This window comes from Wasmannia auropunctata, unplaced genomic scaffold, assembly GCF_000956235.1.
Source record: "Wasmannia auropunctata unplaced genomic scaffold, wasmannia.A_1.0 LD336048.1, whole genome shotgun sequence".
NCBI classification, from domain to species: Eukaryota; Metazoa; Arthropoda; class Insecta; order Hymenoptera; family Formicidae; genus Wasmannia; species Wasmannia auropunctata.
The window spans coordinates 611807-631298 of record NW_012026842.1 but is presented as its reverse complement, the minus strand read 5'-3'; the positions used below and the strand labels follow the sequence as shown (position 1 = coordinate 631298).

At 42.4% G+C, this 19492-nt stretch overlaps 5 protein-coding genes across 16 annotated transcripts; 2 read left to right on the top strand and 3 right to left on the bottom strand.

Annotated features, from left to right (window-relative positions):
• The first annotated feature begins 2788 nt into the window (after nt 1-2788).
• On the top strand, nt 2789-6697 carry LOC105451662 (high mobility group protein HMGI-C). 2 transcript variants are annotated; one of them, XM_011692256.1, is made up of 3 exons: nt 2789-2883; nt 5395-5634; nt 5769-6697. In XM_011692256.1, exons 2-3 carry the CDS (start codon nt 5413-5415, stop codon nt 5898-5900), a joined length of 354 nt encoding a protein of 117 aa, XP_011690558.1. In that variant the 5' UTR covers nt 2789-2883; nt 5395-5412; the 3' UTR covers nt 5901-6697. The 2 variants fall into 2 exon arrangements, with proteins under 2 accessions (XP_011690558.1, XP_011690559.1); XM_011692257.1 differs by lacking the exon at nt 2789-2883 and adding an exon at nt 3533-3702.
• On the bottom strand, nt 5016-8961 carry LOC105451663 (uncharacterized protein C3orf18-like). Of its 6 annotated transcripts, XM_011692258.1 has the most exons (4): nt 8869-8961; nt 8210-8608; nt 7764-7911; nt 5016-5327 (listed from the first exon to the last, which is right to left on the bottom strand). In XM_011692258.1, exons 2-4 carry the CDS (start codon nt 8606-8608, stop codon nt 5221-5223), a joined length of 654 nt encoding a protein of 217 aa, XP_011690560.1. In that variant the 5' UTR covers nt 8869-8961; the 3' UTR covers nt 5016-5220. The 6 variants fall into 6 exon arrangements, with proteins under 6 accessions (XP_011690560.1, XP_011690561.1, XP_011690565.1 ...); XM_011692259.1 differs by lacking the exon at nt 8869-8961 and having other exon boundaries at nt 8216-8624; XM_011692263.1 differs by lacking the exon at nt 8869-8961 and having other exon boundaries at nt 5214-5327; nt 7768-7911; nt 8210-8624.
• A 1732-nt stretch (nt 8962-10693) lies between these two features.
• On the top strand, nt 10694-13252 carry LOC105451664 (S-adenosylmethionine mitochondrial carrier protein-like). Of its 2 annotated transcripts, none has more exons than XM_011692265.1 (6): nt 10694-10784; nt 11609-11765; nt 11857-11966; nt 12450-12690; nt 12786-12924; nt 13007-13252. In XM_011692265.1, exons 1-6 carry the CDS (start codon nt 10716-10718, stop codon nt 13113-13115), a joined length of 825 nt encoding a protein of 274 aa, XP_011690567.1. In that variant the 5' UTR covers nt 10694-10715; the 3' UTR covers nt 13116-13252. The 2 variants fall into 2 exon arrangements, with proteins under 2 accessions (XP_011690567.1, XP_011690568.1); XM_011692266.1 differs by having other exon boundaries at nt 10704-10784; nt 11625-11765.
• Nucleotides 13253-13431: 179 nt separating this feature from the next.
• LOC105451661 (ras-related protein Rab-24-like) lies at nt 13432-16004 on the bottom strand. Of its 5 annotated transcripts, none has more exons than XM_011692250.1 (4): nt 15768-16004; nt 14519-14607; nt 14175-14393; nt 13432-14032 (listed from the first exon to the last, which is right to left on the bottom strand). In XM_011692250.1, exons 1-4 carry the CDS (start codon nt 15879-15881, stop codon nt 13831-13833), a joined length of 624 nt encoding a protein of 207 aa, XP_011690552.1. In that variant the 5' UTR covers nt 15882-16004; the 3' UTR covers nt 13432-13830. The 5 variants fall into 5 exon arrangements, with proteins under 5 accessions (XP_011690552.1, XP_011690553.1, XP_011690555.1 ...); XM_011692251.1 differs by having other exon boundaries at nt 14113-14393; nt 15768-16001; XM_011692253.1 differs by having other exon boundaries at nt 14519-14736; nt 15768-15859.
• A 344-nt stretch (nt 16005-16348) lies between these two features.
• On the bottom strand, nt 16349-19310 carry LOC105451659 (phosphoglycerate mutase 1). The gene is made up of 3 exons (XM_011692249.1): nt 19088-19310; nt 17264-17761; nt 16349-17170 (listed from the first exon to the last, which is right to left on the bottom strand). Exons 1-3 carry the CDS (start codon nt 19185-19187, stop codon nt 17004-17006), a joined length of 765 nt encoding a protein of 254 aa, XP_011690551.1. The 5' UTR covers nt 19188-19310; the 3' UTR covers nt 16349-17003.
• Between the last annotated feature and the right edge of the window lie 182 nt (nt 19311-19492).

The window sequence follows — 19492 nt, the reverse complement described above, 5'->3', positions numbered from 1 at the left end:
TAGAAATCGATCAAAGTTCTCGGATCGAGAACTGTATAGCCATAAAATTACACTTTTCCGTAAAAGCTGCAAGTTGATTGGCTACACAGTTCTCGGTCCAAGAACTTGGACCGATTTCTAGTCTCGTGAACACAAGACTTTAAGCCCGTATCAGACTAAAGATTGAGATTGAGATTGAATTGGGATTTAACCAATTAGAAGAAAGAAAACCAATCTCAAATTTAGTGAACTTTGTTTTAATTGGTCAAATTCCATTACAATCTCAATCTCAATCTTTAGTCTGATACGGGCTTTAGTAAAGGGTCTCTACTTATCGCCAGTGAGAAAATGTCCACGTGTTAACCGTGTAATGCGCGTATTTCACACCACAATATTTTCGTCTGAAATTATCTGCACTACTCGTTTTTTAAGAACTCTAACCATAAACAAATTGAATCAAATCTAACTTGACAGTTAACGCGTATATGCGCGGACACTTCCTCATTAATATGGCGATTTTCAATTGGATACACAAATGTAAGTCGCAAAATACAATAGATGTAGTAAGGCTTAAGCCGTAAGAAATTGACCAATCGTAATCTATTATTCTCTTCAAATTCAACTGCAATTGGTCCATTTCTTGCAGCTTAAGGCTTACTACATCTATTGGCTGTGTTTCGCAAAGCGCATCATGCGCAAGATTTATCTTTTTATCTTTGTTTAACATTTGATGAACAACAAGGACACCATGATATATCATGCGAATGATGCGCTTTGCGGAACGCACCCATTGTGTTTCGGGACTAACGTATATTAGCAATTATATATTTATGCTCAGGATTCTCTGCTTTAGAACACTCTTTTAGGGATATTTTTGCGAAGTTAAGTTACTGATACAGTATAACTATACTAACAAAGAACAAGATGGTGGGGACACACTGCGCACAACTGCCATTTGCAGGACCATGCCTAATTCACGGCGGAGGTTCGCGTCACGATCGATCCGCTTGTCGTCGCTCGAATAAGGGATAACACAAAGTGGAACGAGGAACGCCGGCTAACCTTGAAAGAAACGAAGTCTATTTTTAATTACAGGTTCGTTCCTTCGTTCGTCTTTACGTCACGACGGAGGAGCGCCGGATCGATAATACACGATCGCGGGCGTGCATGCGTTTCCCGTGCTCCTCAGCTCTGCGCTCTCTGCGGAAGGAAAACAAGACGCGCTGCACGCCGCGCCTTCGAGAGAAACAAACGCGAGACAATTGGCACACCAGGATTGTGCAAGACGCGAGCGAAAGCTTGGAGCACGATATTAAACAAAATTACGTTACACACAAATTTCAATTGTTTGTATAAATTGAAGAAAACTGCATTTTCATTCAACGTCAATTCTTTCTTCCTCGTCTATGAATTTCGCCTCGACCGCACGTACCGTTGCATTGGTCAATTAGACGCCATAACTGTTCGGATCTTTGCATGTGTATTCGGCTTTTATCTTGCAATTAGATAAATAATACTATAAACACTCTGATTTCGTACAGATCCTGCATCGTTCATATAGCGATACTGCCCGTACATTGTGTCATATCTCTCATTTTTCTCTCATAAAAGACGAAGAAGAATATATGAGGGCACGAGGACGATGGGATTTTAATGGAATACAATATTAGGGAACGATCCGTCTTTATTTTCACAAAGCATGAATTAAAATATTAACGAACATTCGACGCGCACGGTTCCGCCTGTCGGAGGCATTCCGACGAGTCGATGATTGCTCATCAACCGGCGACTCGCGAAGATAAACAAAAGAGAAAACGGCGATTAGCGTAGGCCGTGTCGTTTCTCGAGCGGGGAATAAATGCGGCAACGTCGAACGAGCGTTGAAAAAAATATTCAAGTTGGAGTTATGATGGAATTTTCACTTCCTGCACCGTCGTGAGACGTCGTCCGCGAGGCGAGGAGAGCAGCAACACCCCCGCGAGTGCAATGCTCGACAATAAATTCGACTCTCTATATTGATTCGAGGGCTGAAATTATACTTCATCCCGTGTACAGTATATCGACGTGGAAGCTCAAGTCGTCGAAAACACAGTCGGGAGAATCGGGAGAGGTCAATGTCCCCTCGGCGCTTACAACCGGCTCGTAACTATTCGACGTTCGTCGTGCATATGCGATTTTTTTCCTTTGCATAATCCCACAGCGCGCACACACACACACACATACACACGCGCGCTCACGTACACGTATATATGTATCGATCCACGCGACGCCAGGTCGTTATTAATATTAATAATGCGCCCATCCCGCGCGCGATTCTCTCGATTTTCATCAACAAAATTTTTATACGTGGGTATAGCCATTCAGCCGCGGGAGGGAGATGCAAGATCATCGTCCTCCGACATCCGAAATGTACGGGACGCGGATATTTAATAAAAAGCTGCCATTAACCGTTCGCGCCAAATTGCCTCGCCGATCGCGCGAGCCCGCGCGCGCGCGAAATTCTCGACGCGAGAAATCCCGCGCTTCTCGATGCGACGTCGAAGCGAGGAAGAAAGAGAAAAAAAAAAAGGAAGGGAGGCGAGAAAGCCACCGCGACTCGGGGCGCATCGCGTCGCGTCACGAGGAGCCCACGGCGCCGCGCGCGGAACGAACGGCGATTTTTTTCGATGCTACCACCGCCACCGCCGCCGCCGCCAGCCGCCACCGCCGCTTGGCCGCCGCGCGCGGGGCGATCTTTTGGCGGGAATTCGTTGACGCTTCCAGGGGCCGGGGTCGGCGGGGAGGGGGGAAAGAGAGAGAGAGAGAGGCCTCCGTTGGCTGGCGGCTCGCGAAACACGGCTCGACGAATCGCGTCGCAGTGTATCCGGTATCGTCGTCGGTCAGTTGCGGCTTGGTGTTCTCCTGGTAAGTTCGCCTCGCATATATACGTGCTGGGTGCGAGTGTATGTGTGTGTGTGTGTGTGTGATTCTGTACGCCTGAATAGTCGTTACATACGTCGACGACGGCTCCGAGACCCGACGACTCGCGGGTACTCCGACCGCTCCCCCGTTTGTTTCGCCGATCGGCGGATCGGAGCGCGTACCGCCGCCGGCCGGCTCGCCGGCCACCGAGGGCGAACGCGGGAGAAGAGAGTGGAGGTTGCGTTTAGCGGCGGGGCGGTTGCGGAGTGCGTAGTACGAGTGTGTGTGTGTGGTAAGTGAACGACGAGCGCGCGCGCGCGCTATATGCCCGCCTTCTGGTGTCTGTGTGTGTAGAGAGTGCGCGGGCACAGCGGCGCCCGTTAATATACGGCGATACGGCGGCGAAGCGAACGAGAGTCGGGAAGCGTGCCGAGTGCACACACGACGCGGGCAAACGCGAGTGATCGAGCCTGCCGAGCCGAGTCGAGTCGAGCCGAGCAAGCGGAGCCGAGCCTGCCGGAGCGAACGAGCGTGCGAGCGCGGGTCCGGCGAGAGTGCGTTTGTCGGAGAGCCGCACGGCGTCTCGCGATACGATACGATACGATATATATACGATTATACGACGCGACGCGACGCGACGTGACCGCGAGACACCACCGACCGCCGCCGCCGCCACGCCACGACGAACGCCCGCGCTGCCGACCGGCGACGGAAAAGGAGCGCGCGCGATATCGCCCTTTGTTCTCCACTCCGGAGTTTTGGAGTGCGTGGCTCCGAGAGAGACGTACGTGACGCGATAAAATTTTCGTCTGAAGCGGTGAGGTGAGTGCTGGAGTGCCGTGAGTGGCGTGAGTTCGGGCGTGCGTGCGTGCGTGCCCGTGCCCCCGCGTGCCGTGCGCGCGCGTTGAGTAAAAAAACAACGGGGGCCGTGTCTCGGCGGCCTCCGCGCGAGAGTCTACGCGCTCTTTTTCCCTCCGTATACGCCGCGCTCTCGACCGCCGCGGCCGCCGCCGGAGAACGGCGGAGGATGGATACTATTAATTTTATTTCGGCGGCAAGCGCGCGCGGCCGCGCCACGTAAGCGCGCCGGACAATTCGGCGGGCGCACGGCGGATTTTTCGGCGCGCGCCCCGTCGCCGTGCCGCCGTTACTTGCAGAGATTATCAGCGGCGGCGGCCCACGACGCGGCGTCTACCCGGTCGGGCGCGGGTAGACGCCGCGGAGGCACACACAACTCGCAGACGCCATGATTCGCGCCTCTCTCTCACTCATGGCGTCCCCCCCGGGTCGGGTGGTCGACGCGACGCGGCGCGGCGGGCCGTCCCGCCGTCCGTACGGAGTACACATCCCACAGCCGGGCTGTCCAGCTTCTCGTGAAACCGCGAACTCGCGGCCGCTGCGAAAAATTTGGGAGAGAAAAACCGGGAACGCCGCCTCCTTCCGCCGCCCGCCCCCCCCCCACTCGCCCCCCGGAGAGTCGAACCGGCGCGTCCCTGTCGCGACTCGACGCGATCCGTTTGCAAATTTTGAAAATGGCGCGGAACTCTCGCGAGAGCGAAGGAGACAGACGCCGTTTATCCTGAGACGAAATTCAACGACGTAGTTTCTCCGGTAATGAAGAAAACGACTCGCGCGCGCGCGCGCGGAAAATTTCGCCCGACGGTCGACGGGTAATAAATTTATTGGAGAATGAATTATTTCGATTCGCGCCGAGTCGCGCGCGCCATATCGCGCCGCGCCGAGGAGGCGGTTTTACGACGCAAATTGCACCGTGTTCCACGCCGCGTATCCTCTTCCCGTAAACTTTGCGAGGCGCGTAATTGATAGTACCGATTTTCGCGGCGCGTTTGCGCACTCGGTCCTGTCCTCCTGTGTGTGTCTCTCTCTCTCTCTCTCTCTCTCCTTCTCTCCCTCTCTCTTTCTCGCGCCGCGATCCCCGATACTCCTTCAAGCGCGCGAGAGACAACGGCCGAGAGGAAAATATCGGAAGATCGATAGTCACGCTTGCTTTTGTATTTTTACCTTTTTTTTTCTCCTGAGATTCGAGAACCTCATTGTATCTGTCTCTCTTCAATAACAGTACGATATGCTCGTTTTTATCGGTTTTATCGGTTCTCACATAAAGTTACTGCATCTTTACGAAAAGCTATGCTTTTTTTTCACATTTTACATGTTCTGCACTGTAGACGCATATATATTGATATATACAATATATTTGTTTTTCGATATTTTTATTTATTTTTTTTTTTACGGCACTAAGAGATTTTGCGAGTTAAAGGATTGTCTGCGAATGAGGGACATACACACAAGGGATTCACTCGATGGCGAAAGTACTTATTTTCACGCTAAATCGCACATCGTGTACACGTGTATTATTACACAGCGACTCAGAATTCTTCGTATTAGCGGGCGCTCTTCGCGGCTCATCTTATCGGAGACGAGACGATCTGAAAAAAAGAGACAAGGGCGATTGAGAGGGCTAATCGATGTTGTTCTTGCTTATTTTTGTTACAGTGAAACAGGACAATAAATATGTCAGACGACAATTCTCCCGTGGTGGAAGAGCAAAAAAAGAAGAGGGGCAGGCCGGCCAAGGCGGACAAGAACGCTGTTAAGGAGCCGAAAAAGAGGGGTAGGCCCGCCGCGGAAAAGAATAACGCGGTACGCCCCGCGAAATCTGACAACGAGGATGACGCACCACCTGGACCTGTTAAAAAGGGAAGGGGTAGACCTAAGGGCTCCCACAAGAAGAAGGTAGGAATTCATTCCCACAAAAACTGGGAAAGGGAAAATCTTCGCCAAGCTGCAAACCATTATATCACTACCTATACAATTAATTTTAAGTAGTTAACAAATCCATTCTCACGCGGAAATTGTTGAACTTACAGCAAGGACCACCAAAAGGCACAACTACTTCGTCACGTGGTCGTGGTAGACCGAAAAAGACAGAAGAGAAACCTGAGCTCACCGGCGAGGATGAGGACGAGCAAGAGGAGGAGGAGGAGGAGGAGGAAAATTGAATGCATTGAGATGCAATAGAGGAGGACGAAACTAACACAGCTGACTTATCCTTCGAAGACCTTTAAAATAGAAAATATCGTAATGAATTCAATCATTTTTCCAAGCTTTACTTTTCGTTTAGTTTTATCCGATTTAACGATTTCTCGAGCGAGCGTCGACGCGCGATGGACGATTGTCCCTTACAGATTACTCGAGTTTCCTCGCGAACTCGAGCAATTTCGTTGCACATTGTCACACGCTGACAAATTTCACAAACGAAAGACACGTTGGATACAAAAGTTGTGTTATAAAAATTTATTAAGTTCTTTATATTTACTTGACATCACTACTATTAAATGATAAAAAAAAATGAAAATACTTTTTAAGTGCTAAGATTTACGTGTAACCTTCTTTAACAGTAAAAGACTGGACTAAGATGCAGATCTCGAAACACTTTTTTTAATTTGCCCGAGAAGTGAGGTTTGATAAACTTTTTTTTAATTGAAGAAAACTCACGCAGTAGAGTATTGTGTCACATGTTTGCTACCTCCTTTTCTCCTTCATATACATATTACACGATTCATGAAGCCAAAAAAAAAATGACTCCATACCGACTCTAATATTGTAAGAGATAGAGAAAGGTAAACGAAAAAAAAAACTTCTTGTATGTAACATATGCAGGGATTATTCTTTTCTAATTAACACTAATAAGTACATTTTCTTAATGATTGTATATTACTGTCGTTTTTGAGGCAAGCATATGTGTGAATGTCAAATTTGTATTAAAGTAAATAAAAACTCAAAGTACTCTTATTAATTTTGCGTTTATATCTTCCTCCACAAGACTGAGAATTCTAATAGCGAAGTCGGTTGGTGCGCACTCGGTGCACATTAAAATCGTACACAAATCGATGCATACAACATGTAAAAACGTATTTAATATAAATACAGAAACGGATTAAACGTTAAACCGCGAAATTTTTATTATTACTATTTGCTAAGATGTGTTAGATATTTTATCATTCCAGACATTTTATTTTTACATCGGAATTAAAACGCAGTGTACACCGGCACTAATATGCGTCCAACGAATTCACTAAGAGTGAAAATTTTTCATTTTATCTGTAAAACTGTATCGGTACTTCATATAAGCGATAGCGTAACTTAATTTATTTCGTTATTTAATAGGAAAATCGATTTTATTCAAGGAAAAAGAATGGGTAAACGAAATAATAAAATAATTATTTCGAAGGAAAAAAATCTTTATGTGAAAAAGAGAGAATGAGATGTGGGAAGAGTATGAATTAAAATGTATCACACAAATAATTGAAGTGAAAAATTTCATATTTATATTTTCTATTATGAAATTAGTTGCGTAAAAGTTTATATACATAATTGTCTAATATTTGAAAACTTGCATTTGTATAATATAAAATTTTCATAAAACGATTAAAAATTCGATTTGATGTATAATTGGTGTATAATTTGACATTACGCTATAAAAAGTAGCTAAAGAAAATTGGAATTATTAAATATATTTCTAATAAATATATACTATTTTCCTTTTATAAAATTCTTTGGTCTTTAAGAATTTGTATAAGAAAAAATATAGCTCTCAGCTAAAAATCGTAAATTCCAGTATAGCTTAGAAGAACGTCGTGTGTATAAGAATTACAATAAAAAATGCATTTATCCTACAATAGTTGTAGCTTAATGAGAAGAAGAAAAAAATGATATAAATGCCATGCGAAAATGTGCTATTAATGACCATCGAATAGCTCTGCATTTTCTTCAGTATCCATGGATTGGTATCCTTGCTGTAAAATCAATCGATTCTTATTTTCAAAGCACTCGCGCGAATCGCAAGCGAAAAGCAATCTTACACACTCGTCTCTGATGCGTATTGTAGCACTCGTCCAGCAGCTCGGTCTCCCAGTCATCCTCCTCCTCTTCTCCAGGATCAAAGTTGTACATTGGCATGAGCCTATGCCTCAAACGCTCCAACTTGCGCTTTCTCGAAATGATCAGCACCTTTAAAGACAAAATTAGAGAAATTGAAGATCGAGAAATCGTATTTATACCTAACAAGAAAAGCAGGATATAAAGTTTTGCTGAAAAAGAAAAAAAAACATTTGTCAAGATTGTACGATCTGTATCTTGCATTTATCTGCAATTCTCGTGAAACAATAAAATCATATGCGTTATCAAATCACACATCGCGTTAATACTTGCGTAGCGCCGTATTTGAAAATAAAAATGGGGGCGGAGGGGGGGGGTAGAGCGGGAGGGAGAAAACGTCACAAGGTAATGACAAAAGTGATATCGCTACCCATACCACAGCTGATAGTATAATAACAGAGACCACCACACCGAGTGGCACAAAAATATATTCTACTCCTTCCGGCGGTCCAAATTCATCGAAGGACTCGGTTGTCGACGCGTATATCGTGGTGCTTCTCGCAGTTGTGTTAAACGGTATCGCCGTAGGGTCGGACAGCGAGGTCACGGCGGTTCTGGACAAGTTCCACAATCGTTGATTAGTCTCGCTGTCCTGTGGCAGCTCCGCGTACGCCGTCGTGGAGACGTTGTCGTTGTTGTAGATTGTTATACCTGGCATGCTTGCGGGGATTGTCGTGAGATCGTTCACCAGTACAGTGTACAAAATGGACTCGGTGACGTCCGTCGCGTTGTACTCTCTCGTGTCATTTGCATCATTGCTCTCGTGCATCTTATTGTAGGGAGAAAGCTCGGTTAAATTGCTGTTAAGCCATCGGTTAGTCGCGCCTAGCTTTTTTACTGAAGCTCTCCACGCGGGTGTGGCACGTATAATTTATCTTAGTATCTTACGTCAAGCGTTAATAAAATTAGTAAGTTTCTTCTCTTTTTAGTAAATATATAGGCATGCATAGAGTTAAGCGAGATACGTCCGCTCTCTCTCTCTCTCTCTCTCTCTCTCTCTCTTTCTTTCTCTCTCTCTCTCTCTCTTACGTTACTACGTTTCGGGCTTGGTGTTTTGTATCCTTGAACTGCATCCAGCTAGACCCATAGTCTGGATTTTGTGGGAGATTGTATGGATATCACAAGTCGAGCTGCCTCCGTTAAATGTATCCCTCTTCCTTCGCGCTCTGTCAACAAACACGCGCGCCTTTCCCCGCGTGCGCCACACGACAGCTACTACGTGGTATCATGTGCCCGTCGTTGGACACCCCATCGTTCTCGGATAATCGGTTACGCACGTGTCGACGAGGTGAACGCCGACGTCATCGTCTCACGTCGGCCTTATCAATTATTCAACGACAGACAGATAATCCCCGCTTTTATTATCGTTAGACGGCGTCGAGCGAGATCTTGCGCACTCTCTCTCTCTGCTGCAGGTATTCCCCGCGGATTCTCGGAGGCATCAGACAGGCTCCATCGTGTGTCGCGTCGGTTGGATCCCGACGGTGATCCTCTCCGAGGTTGGTCCACTACCGCCTTGGTCGCATCGCTGACGGCTGACGGCGCTGACGCCCGAAGACGCTGGTTCTTCTGTTGACCGTGTTGACGTTTCCCCCGTTGGGATCTATTCTCTCTCTCTCTCTCTCTCTCTCTCTCTAGTCTCTCTCTCCCCCTCCCACAACGAGGCGCGTCTTAGCCAGTCTTAACTCGACATTTCGACGATACTTTGCACCTTTAATGTTAATACTCGTTACGAGTGACATACGAGTCATTTACGAGTCCTCGACAATTTGCGCATAATACGAAAACAGCCGCAGCAGACGACACGAGCCGCGGACGCAAGCGCGCGCGAAGCTTCTCCATGGAAACTCGGAAATCCAGGAGATCCTAAAGCTCGTACATAAGTGTCTTCAGTTGCGCGCACTGCGTATTTGGCGTTATTCCAATAAGGCAGAGAGAAGCATATCTATATTCTCTGCTTTAAGCTGCCTTTTCCACAGCCATTGATTTTACTGCTTATATATACTGTTCCATGTGCCAGCTGGCACTGACTGACACCTAAATACAGCAACAGCTGAATAAACGGGATGATGCGATTAATGGGGCGAATCGAGAAAGAGTTTGCGAATCACTGCCTCTGAAAGTTTATCCCTCTACCCGGAACACTCCTGGATACCCTGGTTATATGGAACACCCCGTCACAATAACCGCCGCTATTCCAGAAAAACACGAGTTTCATTAGGTTTTTGAGGGGCTGTCGCACTTTTCAATCAACTTTTGGTCTTTGATCATTTGGAACGGGATAAATTCAGAACACATCAATTTGAGTAAAGACCTCGACCAATCATGATGACGCGATATTCCGGGCAGAGGGTTAACCTCGACCTCAACCTTCCCGCGAATTGTTCGAAGGGTTAGGTTCCCACTTGGACGACTGCACTGAAATCCTCTATCTCGCTCTCGCCAAACTCGAAATGTATATCCTGTTTCATTTTAAGTGTACACTAGTTCAGCTGCGAAGTGCAGACCTCGAGAAGCAGACGACGTAGACTCGTGCACGGCCGCGTGATATATGCACGTGTCTCCTCGCCGGTCTGCTCCTGCAACGTTTGCTCGCACACATGGCTTCAACGCGAATGGTACAGATCTCGATGGACACGCAAAATCACACTCAGCATCCGACAATAGCTCGACAGTAATTGCCGGTGCCGACCGTCTACGATCGTGCGGATATTTTTTACGCCGAAAAAATCGGGGAAGGGCCACACGACACGAGAGAGGTAGTCTTTTGATTAGAGGCGAGCGACTTTTCCGCTCATCAGCTCGATGACGTTTCTCGAAATCCCCTCATCAATCGGGCCCAACGTCGACGAAGCGGAGCGTAACGCGGCGAGGAGATGCTTCACGAGCGAGAGGGGTCCGCGGCGAGTCTCTCGAAGGGAGATGTCCTGCTCACATCGTTTGTCGTAAGTGTCGTTTCGTCCACGATTGTCGGCTAGTTAAACTTATTATTATACGTGTTTTTTTAATATTTTAAATATATTTTTCTGTAGCAAGACTCCTACAATATTTTTAAGTGTCATCTAGCTATACTATTTTCTGTTTTTATTTTTTCCGATGTATGTCTTTCAATCATTTTTTTTTGTAATTTTTGAACAGTTGACCTACTTATTGTATGATCGTTTATCATGAGTGTCGTTGCGCGTTCACATTCAATTACGACCGGCTAATTATAGCACGATGTTTCACTTCCTCATTGTTAATCACACATTGATTACTTTATCAGACATAAACCTCGTCGATTAATCCTGCGCATCTACCATATATTGCAAATATGGATTTTCATATGAATCAGGGCACAAAATTGGCCTTTTCTTATGTACTTATAAATAAATTCTACGTCAATAGATTTTATTTGTTATTAACACTTTGACTATTGACTGATTTCGGTATTAAGCAATCAATAAATGTAATATTATTTTATACTATCTTAATATTTTATATTTCAATGTGTTATTATAATTCATATTGTTTCTTTTTTTATTGTCCTAAATATTTAACATAAAATAATTTTTATTAAATATAATCGAGTAATTGAAACTTTCACAAATAGATAACAGGATCTTCATAGAAATTCACTCATCACTTAAATATGAGTGACGTTGCAAAGAATTAAAATGTCATTAACAGATTATTTATTATTAAAACGGTCGTCATCAATTGATTATTAATTATTAAAATTTTGACATTGACATGATTTCATTCAAAAATAATCGCTATTTCACGTCAGTCAGGTGCTCTTGCAGGGATGGTTTGTGACGTGACACTTTTCCCATTGGACACCCTGAAAACGCGCTTGCAGAGCCAACATGGGTTCTTCCAATCCGGCGGTTTCAGGCAGCTGTACAAGGGCATAGGCCCTGTAGTACTGGGTTCAGCTCCGTCAGGTACAATTTAGTACATTCGATACAAAATACAGAGTCCATACCAAGAGAGAGCATTCTTCCTCTAATATCAATAAAAACATTCTTATTACAGCTGCTATATTTTTTATCACTTACGAAGGAATAAAACAGTATTCGCAGCCGTATGTACCAAATCAGTATCACTCCATTATACACATGGTCGCAGCGTCGTCTTCTGAAATAGTAATTGCTAATTGCGTTCAATAATGTTCATATAATATAGGGTGCGGTCCACTTGACGCTACAAATGTTCGAAGCATTTGATTGACCAATCAAAAGAAAGAATTTTTACTAATTAACCGAAAATTAATCGAAAAATGCTCCGAAGCATTTGCAGCATCAAGCGGACCGCAGCCACAGTCGAATATTTCAAACTTTTGTATTGGCACACAATAATTTATATATGTTACCGTCAAAACCCGTAATCGTTAAAACTCGATTTCACTAGTTAAAACTAGTTTAAATTTAGTTGAAACGAGATCTATAATTGTACTGGCTACATGTTTTCTATTTTACGTCTAATAAACTATTTTAGTTTTAATTAATAAATTCGGGTTTTAATGGGATTATGAGTTTTGACGGTAATACATACAAATATTTTATAAATTGTAAAATACTGAAAATATATTACACAATGTATTAAAATTTGCTCGACTTGACGTGTAGACTGCTTGCTTGATTCGGGTGCCAGTCGAGGTAATTAAACAGAGGAAACAGGCGCTTTTGTCCGACCCGCATCGGCTGAGATTAAGAACATTGTACCGCGGTTATGGAAGCACCGTCCTTCGGGATCTGCCGTTCGGCGGGATCCAGATGCCGTTGTGGGAGTACTTCAAGCTTTGTTGGAACCTACAAGTACAGCGGGAATGCACGCCCCTGGAAGGTGCCGCTTGTGGAGCCACGTCAGGTAATGACTCAAAACTTCATATTTAATGAAGTAAGTTTTAACAAAATTCGAATCGTTACTTATACCGAGGCTTTTGACCTTTTTCGATTTCTCAGTTGCTATATCAGCCGCCGTAACGACACCGCTAGACGTTGCAAAGACCAGGATTATGTTGTCCAGCACGTCGGCGGAAAAGGAGGAAGTTAAGATATCGACAATGTTGAAAGAGGTTCACAGAGTCCACGGTATTAAAGGGTGAGAAATTGAGGACCGTGTAAAAATACATATTTGTCAATCGAAATCTGTTTTCCGATGTTTTAAGGAATTATACTTGTAGGTTGTTCGCTGGTTTTCTCCCGAGAGTAACTGGTTTTACTATTGGCGGCTTTATATTTTTTGGTGTTTACGAGCAAGCCAGAGAACTTTGTATAGTCTACTTTTCGTAGTTCCTGATAAATAAATTAGAAAAATTTAAATTAATCATTCACGTGAATATGTTCTAATTGAATTTTCTAACTCATTGTTAGACTCAATGTCCTATTGGAGTACTTAAAGGTAATTAATAAAATTGATGGACATTAAAGATTTTTTTATTTATTTATTGCTAGTACTTTAACAAAATTAAAACTTAAAAAAATCATGTTTATTTATTTTCAACCTGTCAGGGGATTTCGGAAACGGTAAAATGATTTCTGAAATTTTTATATAATAATAATAAGTACATACAAGGTATATAAGTTCTAGAAAATTTATGAAAAAATGTGGAAAAAAAAAATTATATTCAAGAACATGATTCGCTGAATCTTATCACAATTGTGACTCATAACCATATTTGAATGTGATTATGAACGAATATCATTTTAATACAAAAAGTCAACTTTAACGAGTTAACTAAATGATTAAGAGGCATATATTTAAAAATATTTTTCAATTGTACATTGCGTAATTTTTTAATTGTACAAAATCGTATGTGCATGCGTCCTATACACTTTTTAAAAAATTTGCTGATAGCTCTAACTACTTTTTGCGAAACTGCATTATACTATGCCAGCAACATTGCGTGTATAAAATTCTAAACGCCCTTGCTGAGCAAAAACAATATCACATTGGTCGTTAACAATATTTACACATTACACATTAGAATCTATTTTATTACGTTCATCATAATATCTGGGATAAATTATTTGGTATAAAAATAAGCATAAAAGAATACAATGAACACCAATACTGACTTTTCGTTAGGTCGCGCAACAATACCTTTCCCCTTTCTCGGTTTTTCTGCTTAGAACAATTGCTTCCTCTACCTTCTGCATATTTTCCGGATTGGACGCGAAATCCTCTATAATTTCGTCGAACAGCTCGACTGTAAACAAGAGATGCAATAAATACATTTTTGCAAATAAGATAAGCGTAACGATTGAGACACTTCCTGAATTTCCGTACCTACGTTCTCTCCCGTTTTACTAGACGTTACGAAAAGTTTGGTCTGCGTACCGCTCGCGTACCTTTCTACAGCACCCAGCATGTCCGGATCGTCCGGCGCGACACCCTGGTCGCACAGATCCTTCTTGGTGCCGCAAAGGTACACTTTGCAGTTCTCCTCGATGCTCCTTAGCTCTCTCACCCAGTGCCTCGCTCTTTGGAACGTGCTCGACTTCGTGATGTCGTAGCACACTATGGCAGCCTTAGCCCCACGATAGTACGTTCTCGTCATTGCGTCGTACCTAGTAATTATAGTGATAACAGCAGCGGGTTATCGGCAGCTCGTATATCTTTTTTCAGCGTTTCGAAATTTCCAAATAAGGCAGATCCATGACGGGTAGCGATCATCGTATATATATATACTCACTTCTCACTGCCCGCGGTGTCCCATATTCCCATAATAAGCGTCACATCGTTCACTTGTACTCGCTTCGACGCAAACACAGTGCCTATTGTCTGCGGCATAATTTCAACTGCATTAATTGGTATACGAGGCCCTCTCCCATTTTCCGTTTTAGACGATTCTCAGTGCAAACTTTAACAACGTTACTTTATAATTTTTTTTTCTTTCCACAATGTCGCGGACTAAGAAAAACAAGATGTACAATCATGTGTTAGTGCTCGCAAATTTACCAGGCCCGTTCATTTTGGCTGCGCTTTTTTTCACACAAAAAAAATACCCGTTCGCAATTTGCTTTTCTTGCTCCCCCTTCGCTTTGAATCACGGCCTATATCGGCATTGAAAAATATCGTCTATCAATGTAGACTGTAATTTTAATCTTGGTTTAGCTTAGTTTCTCCAGTTCTAAGAATTAGATAACAGAGATAAACAGTAAGTTAAACAGAGATTAAAGTTAACCTACATTGAATATTATTCATTGATCAAGAAATATCTACTTTCCTATCAATGTAGACTGTAACTTTAGTCTTGGTTTAAGTTTCTCCAGTTCTAAGAATTAGAATTTAGATAGACAGTAGAGATAAACAGTAAGTTAAACATAGATTATAAAGTTAGCCTACATTGGACATTATTCGTGCGAATTGAACTTGAAATAAAATTTTTTAATTACAAATTGCGACATATATTCTTCCGATGTACGTCGATAAAAGAAACAGCGTCGATAAAATCACAACTGGAGACGCCCACAAATGTAATTGTATATATACAATACTTCGCTCGCATTATCACCATCGATATACTTATATTTCAACGCAGGAAATTTAAACCGATGAGATTCAGCCAAAAGGAACGGTCCTGCTGTCGGGGAGGATTCTAAGAATTCTAAGGAAAACTACGATTTTACCTTTTTTCTTTACTCCTTAACAATTTCCTTTATTGAATCGTCTTTTTCATAGCAGCATGATGTACTACTTGGGAAGTATTAACGCTGTCAGGCGTGCCCTTTGCGTGTCTTTGCAATTCTTTCCGTGAAAATAAACAAATTAATAAATAAAATAATCGGGCTCTATTGATCGCGCACAAGTGCGTGAAAAAGATGCTCCCTTCTTAAGTAAATATTTTGGGAAAAGCACAAGGCACGCGAAGGCGTCGGACAGCGTAGATACCCCCCCCGTACATACGCACGTATAATAACGTAATCCAAGTGAATACTTACATTCTGATAGGGCCTATTGCAGTTAAACGAATCGTGTACATATCGCTCCATAAGACTGGTCTTTCCCACCATCGCGTTGCCCAGTAACACGACTTTCAAATCCACGCGACTCATGCTTGAATCGGAGCTTTGTCCTCAGTGTATCATGTATGTGCAGGTTATGGCAACAAAAAGTCTACCCACACTGCCGTTCCGAAACGCACTGAACGAATCCGCTGATTCGTTGCACCTGACTTCAGGCGCGCGAACGGCGAACTTTGCTTCTCTCTCTCTCTCTCTCGCTCCTTTGCGTGTAAAAAAGAAGGGAATATTCCTTGTATTTAAATGTTTTGTTAAGTATATACCGTGTGCAAAATGTGCCGTCTCACGGTCAATTAGATAATGAATATTATTATACTTTTAATACATCACAACAAATGTAAGATAAATAAATAAATGTTGCCAGTCTTAATATATATGTCATCAACATAAATATGTTATAAGAAAAATATAGCTATATAGAGTATCTCATTTTGAATAATTAGTACATTTAAATATTTAAAAACAGAACACATTTGGGAAAAAGTGTATGAAAGTTGAGATTGTAAAGACGATAAGTTTAATTTTAACTCTTTTTCCAAAGCTTCGTTATAAGATTAACTTGAATTTTTCATTGGCACTATGTACATATATTTTTTTGAAACACACAGTGTACATAATATAATACATAGACATGAATTAAATGAAGATCTTGATATATCAACATAAATATATTAAGAAAATATAGTTACCATAAAGTACCCAATTTTGAATAATAGGTACATTTAAATATTTTGAAAACAGAAGTACACATTTGAGAAAAAGCGTATGAAAATTGAGGTTGTAAAGACGGTAAGTTTAATTCGAGCTCTTTTTCCAAGGCTTCGTTATATAAGATCAACTTGAATTTTTCATTGGCACTATGTACATATATTTTTTCAAGTACACAGTGTACATAATACAATACATAGACATAGATGAATCTCACGAATATTTTTAAACGTTCTATACGATATATACAAATACTTGTTTTTAATTTACACAAGAGAAGTGTTTGTTCAAGCAAGAACGTGACCATCCGTGATCGTCTTTCTTGGAGTTATATTCTCTTTCACGGTACAACGAAACTAGAGGTTCATAAATATTCTTAACAGACATACATCAGATATTGCTTTTTACAGATCGACGCATTAGACGTTTTTCAATTAATATCATTGTTTATTTGGCATTTCCTTGGGCGGCAACCGCGGCCATCGCGGCCTTAACGGCCTCTTCGTCGCCCAAGAACTTCATAGAGACGACGGGCTTGAAATTCTCGTCCAGTTCGTACACAAACGGGATACCGGTCGGCAGGTTCAGCCCCATAATTTGCTCATTACTCATTTCTACACACAAAAAAAGAAAGAATTATATTCCATAGATTGTTAAACGTTAAATTACAATCGAAATGAATCGACTGATCAAGCAAAGCGCCTTACGATCCAGGTGTTTCACTATGCCGCGTAAACTGTTTCCATGGGCGGCTATAATGATCCTCTTGCCCTCCTTCAATTGCGGAATAATAGTGTCGTTCCAGTAAGGTAACGTCCTCTCGATGGTCAACTTGAGGGACTCGAACTTGGGGAACTCCTCGGGCTTCGGCCCGTTGGCGTAACGCGGATCATTCACTATTGTGTCGTAGTACTTGTGATCGGATTCCATCGGCGGCGGCGGCACGTCGAACGATCTCCGCCAGATCTGCACCTGCTCCTCGCCGTACTTCGCAGCGGTTTCCGCCTTGTTCATGCCGGTGAGACCGCCGTAGTGTCGCTCGTTCAAACGCCACGTCTTCTGAACGGGTAGATTATCCTGGTCGATCTCCTTCAAGATGGATTTGAGCGTCTCCTGAGCCCTTGTGAGTACCGACGTGTGAGCCACATCGAATGTATAGCCTGCCTCCTTGAGAGCCTTCCCCGCGGATACAGCCTCGTTTTGGCCTGCAAAAAGGATTTCCGATGTACAATCTTGAAATTTCAATTTTCAGGATGGATACTCAAATTTTGTAAAAGAATTCCCTGAAAATTCCCGGATTTTTTCAGGAATTTTATTCAAAATTCCAGATAAGATTAGAGAATTTCTCAATACAGCTTTAAAATAAATTAGGCACTAAGAGTTTCTAATAACGTATAGAACTTGACGCGTGAAACAATTTAATCTTCTCTATGTACAATAGTTACATTTCCATACAAAATTTTTCGAACGTAACAAAAGATTTTGTATGGAGATGTAACTACATATGTGAAGATTAAATTGTTTCACGCACCAAGTTCTGCATTATCAGACTCTTAATGCTTGATTTATTATTTCCAAATTATCGACTCTTTAGATTGAAGTATCTTTATATAGTATATGTCAATTTTAAAATAAATTAACTTTCAATATCAGGAGCCTTTGATATGGGGCCACGTTTACTTTCTAAAGGGATAAAATTAAATTTAAAAATTCAAAAAATTTCCCTACCAGTAAAATTCCATAAGAATCCGTATGATTTTTAAGGGCAAAAATGAAATTCTCTGAGAATTCCAGGTTTTCCCAGTTTTTCCCAGTAGTACCCACTCTGATTTTTAGTCCTTTACAGTCCTATGTCAGATTGGACTTGGCATACTTTGTATATAATCTATCATATTCTTTGCAATAATCCATCACAGTTCTTCAAGCATTCAAATTATAATATGTAATTACAATTGGCAAACTGCATACATTCTTGGGATCTCTATAAATTCATTCAATAAAAATTTTTGTATTTATGTTAGACTCGTCGATTAGATTCATACTAAACATTGAGTTTTTATACACAAGTATACACAAATGCACATAGCACAAATTTGTCAAAGTTAAACTAGGGTAACTGTTTATTAGTGTGCCCTGTATCTATTAGTGTGCTTTTATATTTAATTAAGTCATAAAAATAAACTGGTACAAATATATAGACAAAGTATTTTTTTTATGAAGTTAATACTTTAATAAAAAAAAATACTTTGTCTATATATTTGTACCAGTTTATTTTTATGACTTATTTAAAGCACACTAACAGGGACAGTTAGCCTATCTGCCATGAATAAACGAATGAATGATTTTTATCATATCATATCAAATTACATTTTAACGTGATTTAAGCAAATGTACGACCACAATACGTCAACAATGTCATTCAGAAGAGATACTCGACGCGGCCTCGAGAGACTGATCGCATGCGATCGTGCGACCTTTCGCCCTTGAAAACGGCGGATTCAACCGGTCGTAGCCGGGCAACATTTACGCACCCTTGTCCGACAGATTGGCGTCGTACCATCCGCAGAAGAGGTTCAACTTATTCCACTCGCTCTCGCCGTGGCGAACCATAACGATCCTGTATTTCGACATCTTTTCCGAGAGATCACAAAGTACGAAATGAGGGATGGCCAAGCAATAAACGTACAACGCCGAGCGCGCACTAGTCGATGTGGTTCGATATTTGCTTGCGCTTAGCCAGAGAGGATCCTGAGAGCGGCCATGCCCGCGATTTAGCTGGGACAGGCGATTGAGCTGGTTTCAGCGCCTCTATGTCCACAAAACGTGGACATTGAACTACGTAGCCAATGTCCACGATTTTGTCGGTTATGTCCACGATCTTTTGGTGGTGATCCGTGCTATGTCCACGGTTGTGTTCCGTGCTATGTGCAGGAATA

What these genes read in the sequence shown, in the direction of transcription:
- LOC105451664 (XM_011692265.1), top strand. Translation starts at nt 10,716, where the DNA reads ATGCTTCACGAGCGAGAGGGGTCCGCGGCGAGTCTCTCGAAGGGAGAT. An exon ending in CGCTTGTGGAGCCACGTCAG is followed by an intron (nt 12,691 to 12,785) that starts GTAATGACTCAA and finishes TCGATTTCTCAG; the next exon opens with TTGCTATATCAGCCGCCGTA. An exon ending in AGAGTCCACGGTATTAAAGG is followed by an intron (nt 12,925 to 13,006) that starts GTGAGAAATTGA and finishes TTATACTTGTAG; the next exon opens with GTTGTTCGCTGGTTTTCTCC.
- LOC105451662 (XM_011692256.1), top strand. Translation starts at nt 5,413, where the DNA reads ATGTCAGACGACAATTCTCCCGTGGTGGAAGAGCAAAAAAAGAAGAGG. An exon ending in AGGGCTCCCACAAGAAGAAG is followed by an intron (nt 5,635 to 5,768) that starts GTAGGAATTCAT and finishes TTGAACTTACAG; the next exon opens with CAAGGACCACCAAAAGGCAC.
- LOC105451659 (XM_011692249.1), bottom strand. Translation starts at nt 19,187, where the DNA reads ATGTCGAAATACAGGATCGTTATGGTTCGCCACGGCGAGAGCGAGTGG. An exon ending in CGCCAATCTGTCGGACAAGG is followed by an intron (nt 17,762 to 19,087) that starts GTGCGTAAATGT and finishes TCCTTTTTGCAG; the next exon opens with GCCAAAACGAGGCTGTATCC. An exon ending in CATAGTGAAACACCTGGATC is followed by an intron (nt 17,171 to 17,263) that starts GTAAGGCGCTTT and finishes TTTTGTGTGTAG; the next exon opens with AAATGAGTAATGAGCAAATT.
- LOC105451663 (XM_011692258.1), bottom strand. Translation starts at nt 8,608, where the DNA reads ATGCACGAGAGCAATGATGCAAATGACACGAGAGAGTACAACGCGACG. An exon ending in TACTATCAGCTGTGGTATGG is followed by an intron (nt 7,912 to 8,209) that starts GTAGCGATATCA and finishes TTGTCTTTAAAG; the next exon opens with GTGCTGATCATTTCGAGAAA. An exon ending in TACGCATCAGAGACGAGTGT is followed by an intron (nt 5,328 to 7,763) that starts GTAAGATTGCTT and finishes TCTTTTTTTCAG; the next exon opens with ATCGTCTCGTCTCCGATAAG.
- LOC105451661 (XM_011692250.1), bottom strand. Translation starts at nt 15,881, where the DNA reads ATGAGTCGCGTGGATTTGAAAGTCGTGTTACTGGGCAACGCGATGGTG. An exon ending in GACACCGCGGGCAGTGAGAA is followed by an intron (nt 14,394 to 14,518) that starts GTGAGTATATAT and finishes TATAATTACTAG; the next exon opens with GTACGACGCAATGACGAGAA. An exon ending in ATGCTGGGTGCTGTAGAAAG is followed by an intron (nt 14,033 to 14,174) that starts GTACGCGAGCGG and finishes TCTTGTTTACAG; the next exon opens with TCGAGCTGTTCGACGAAATT.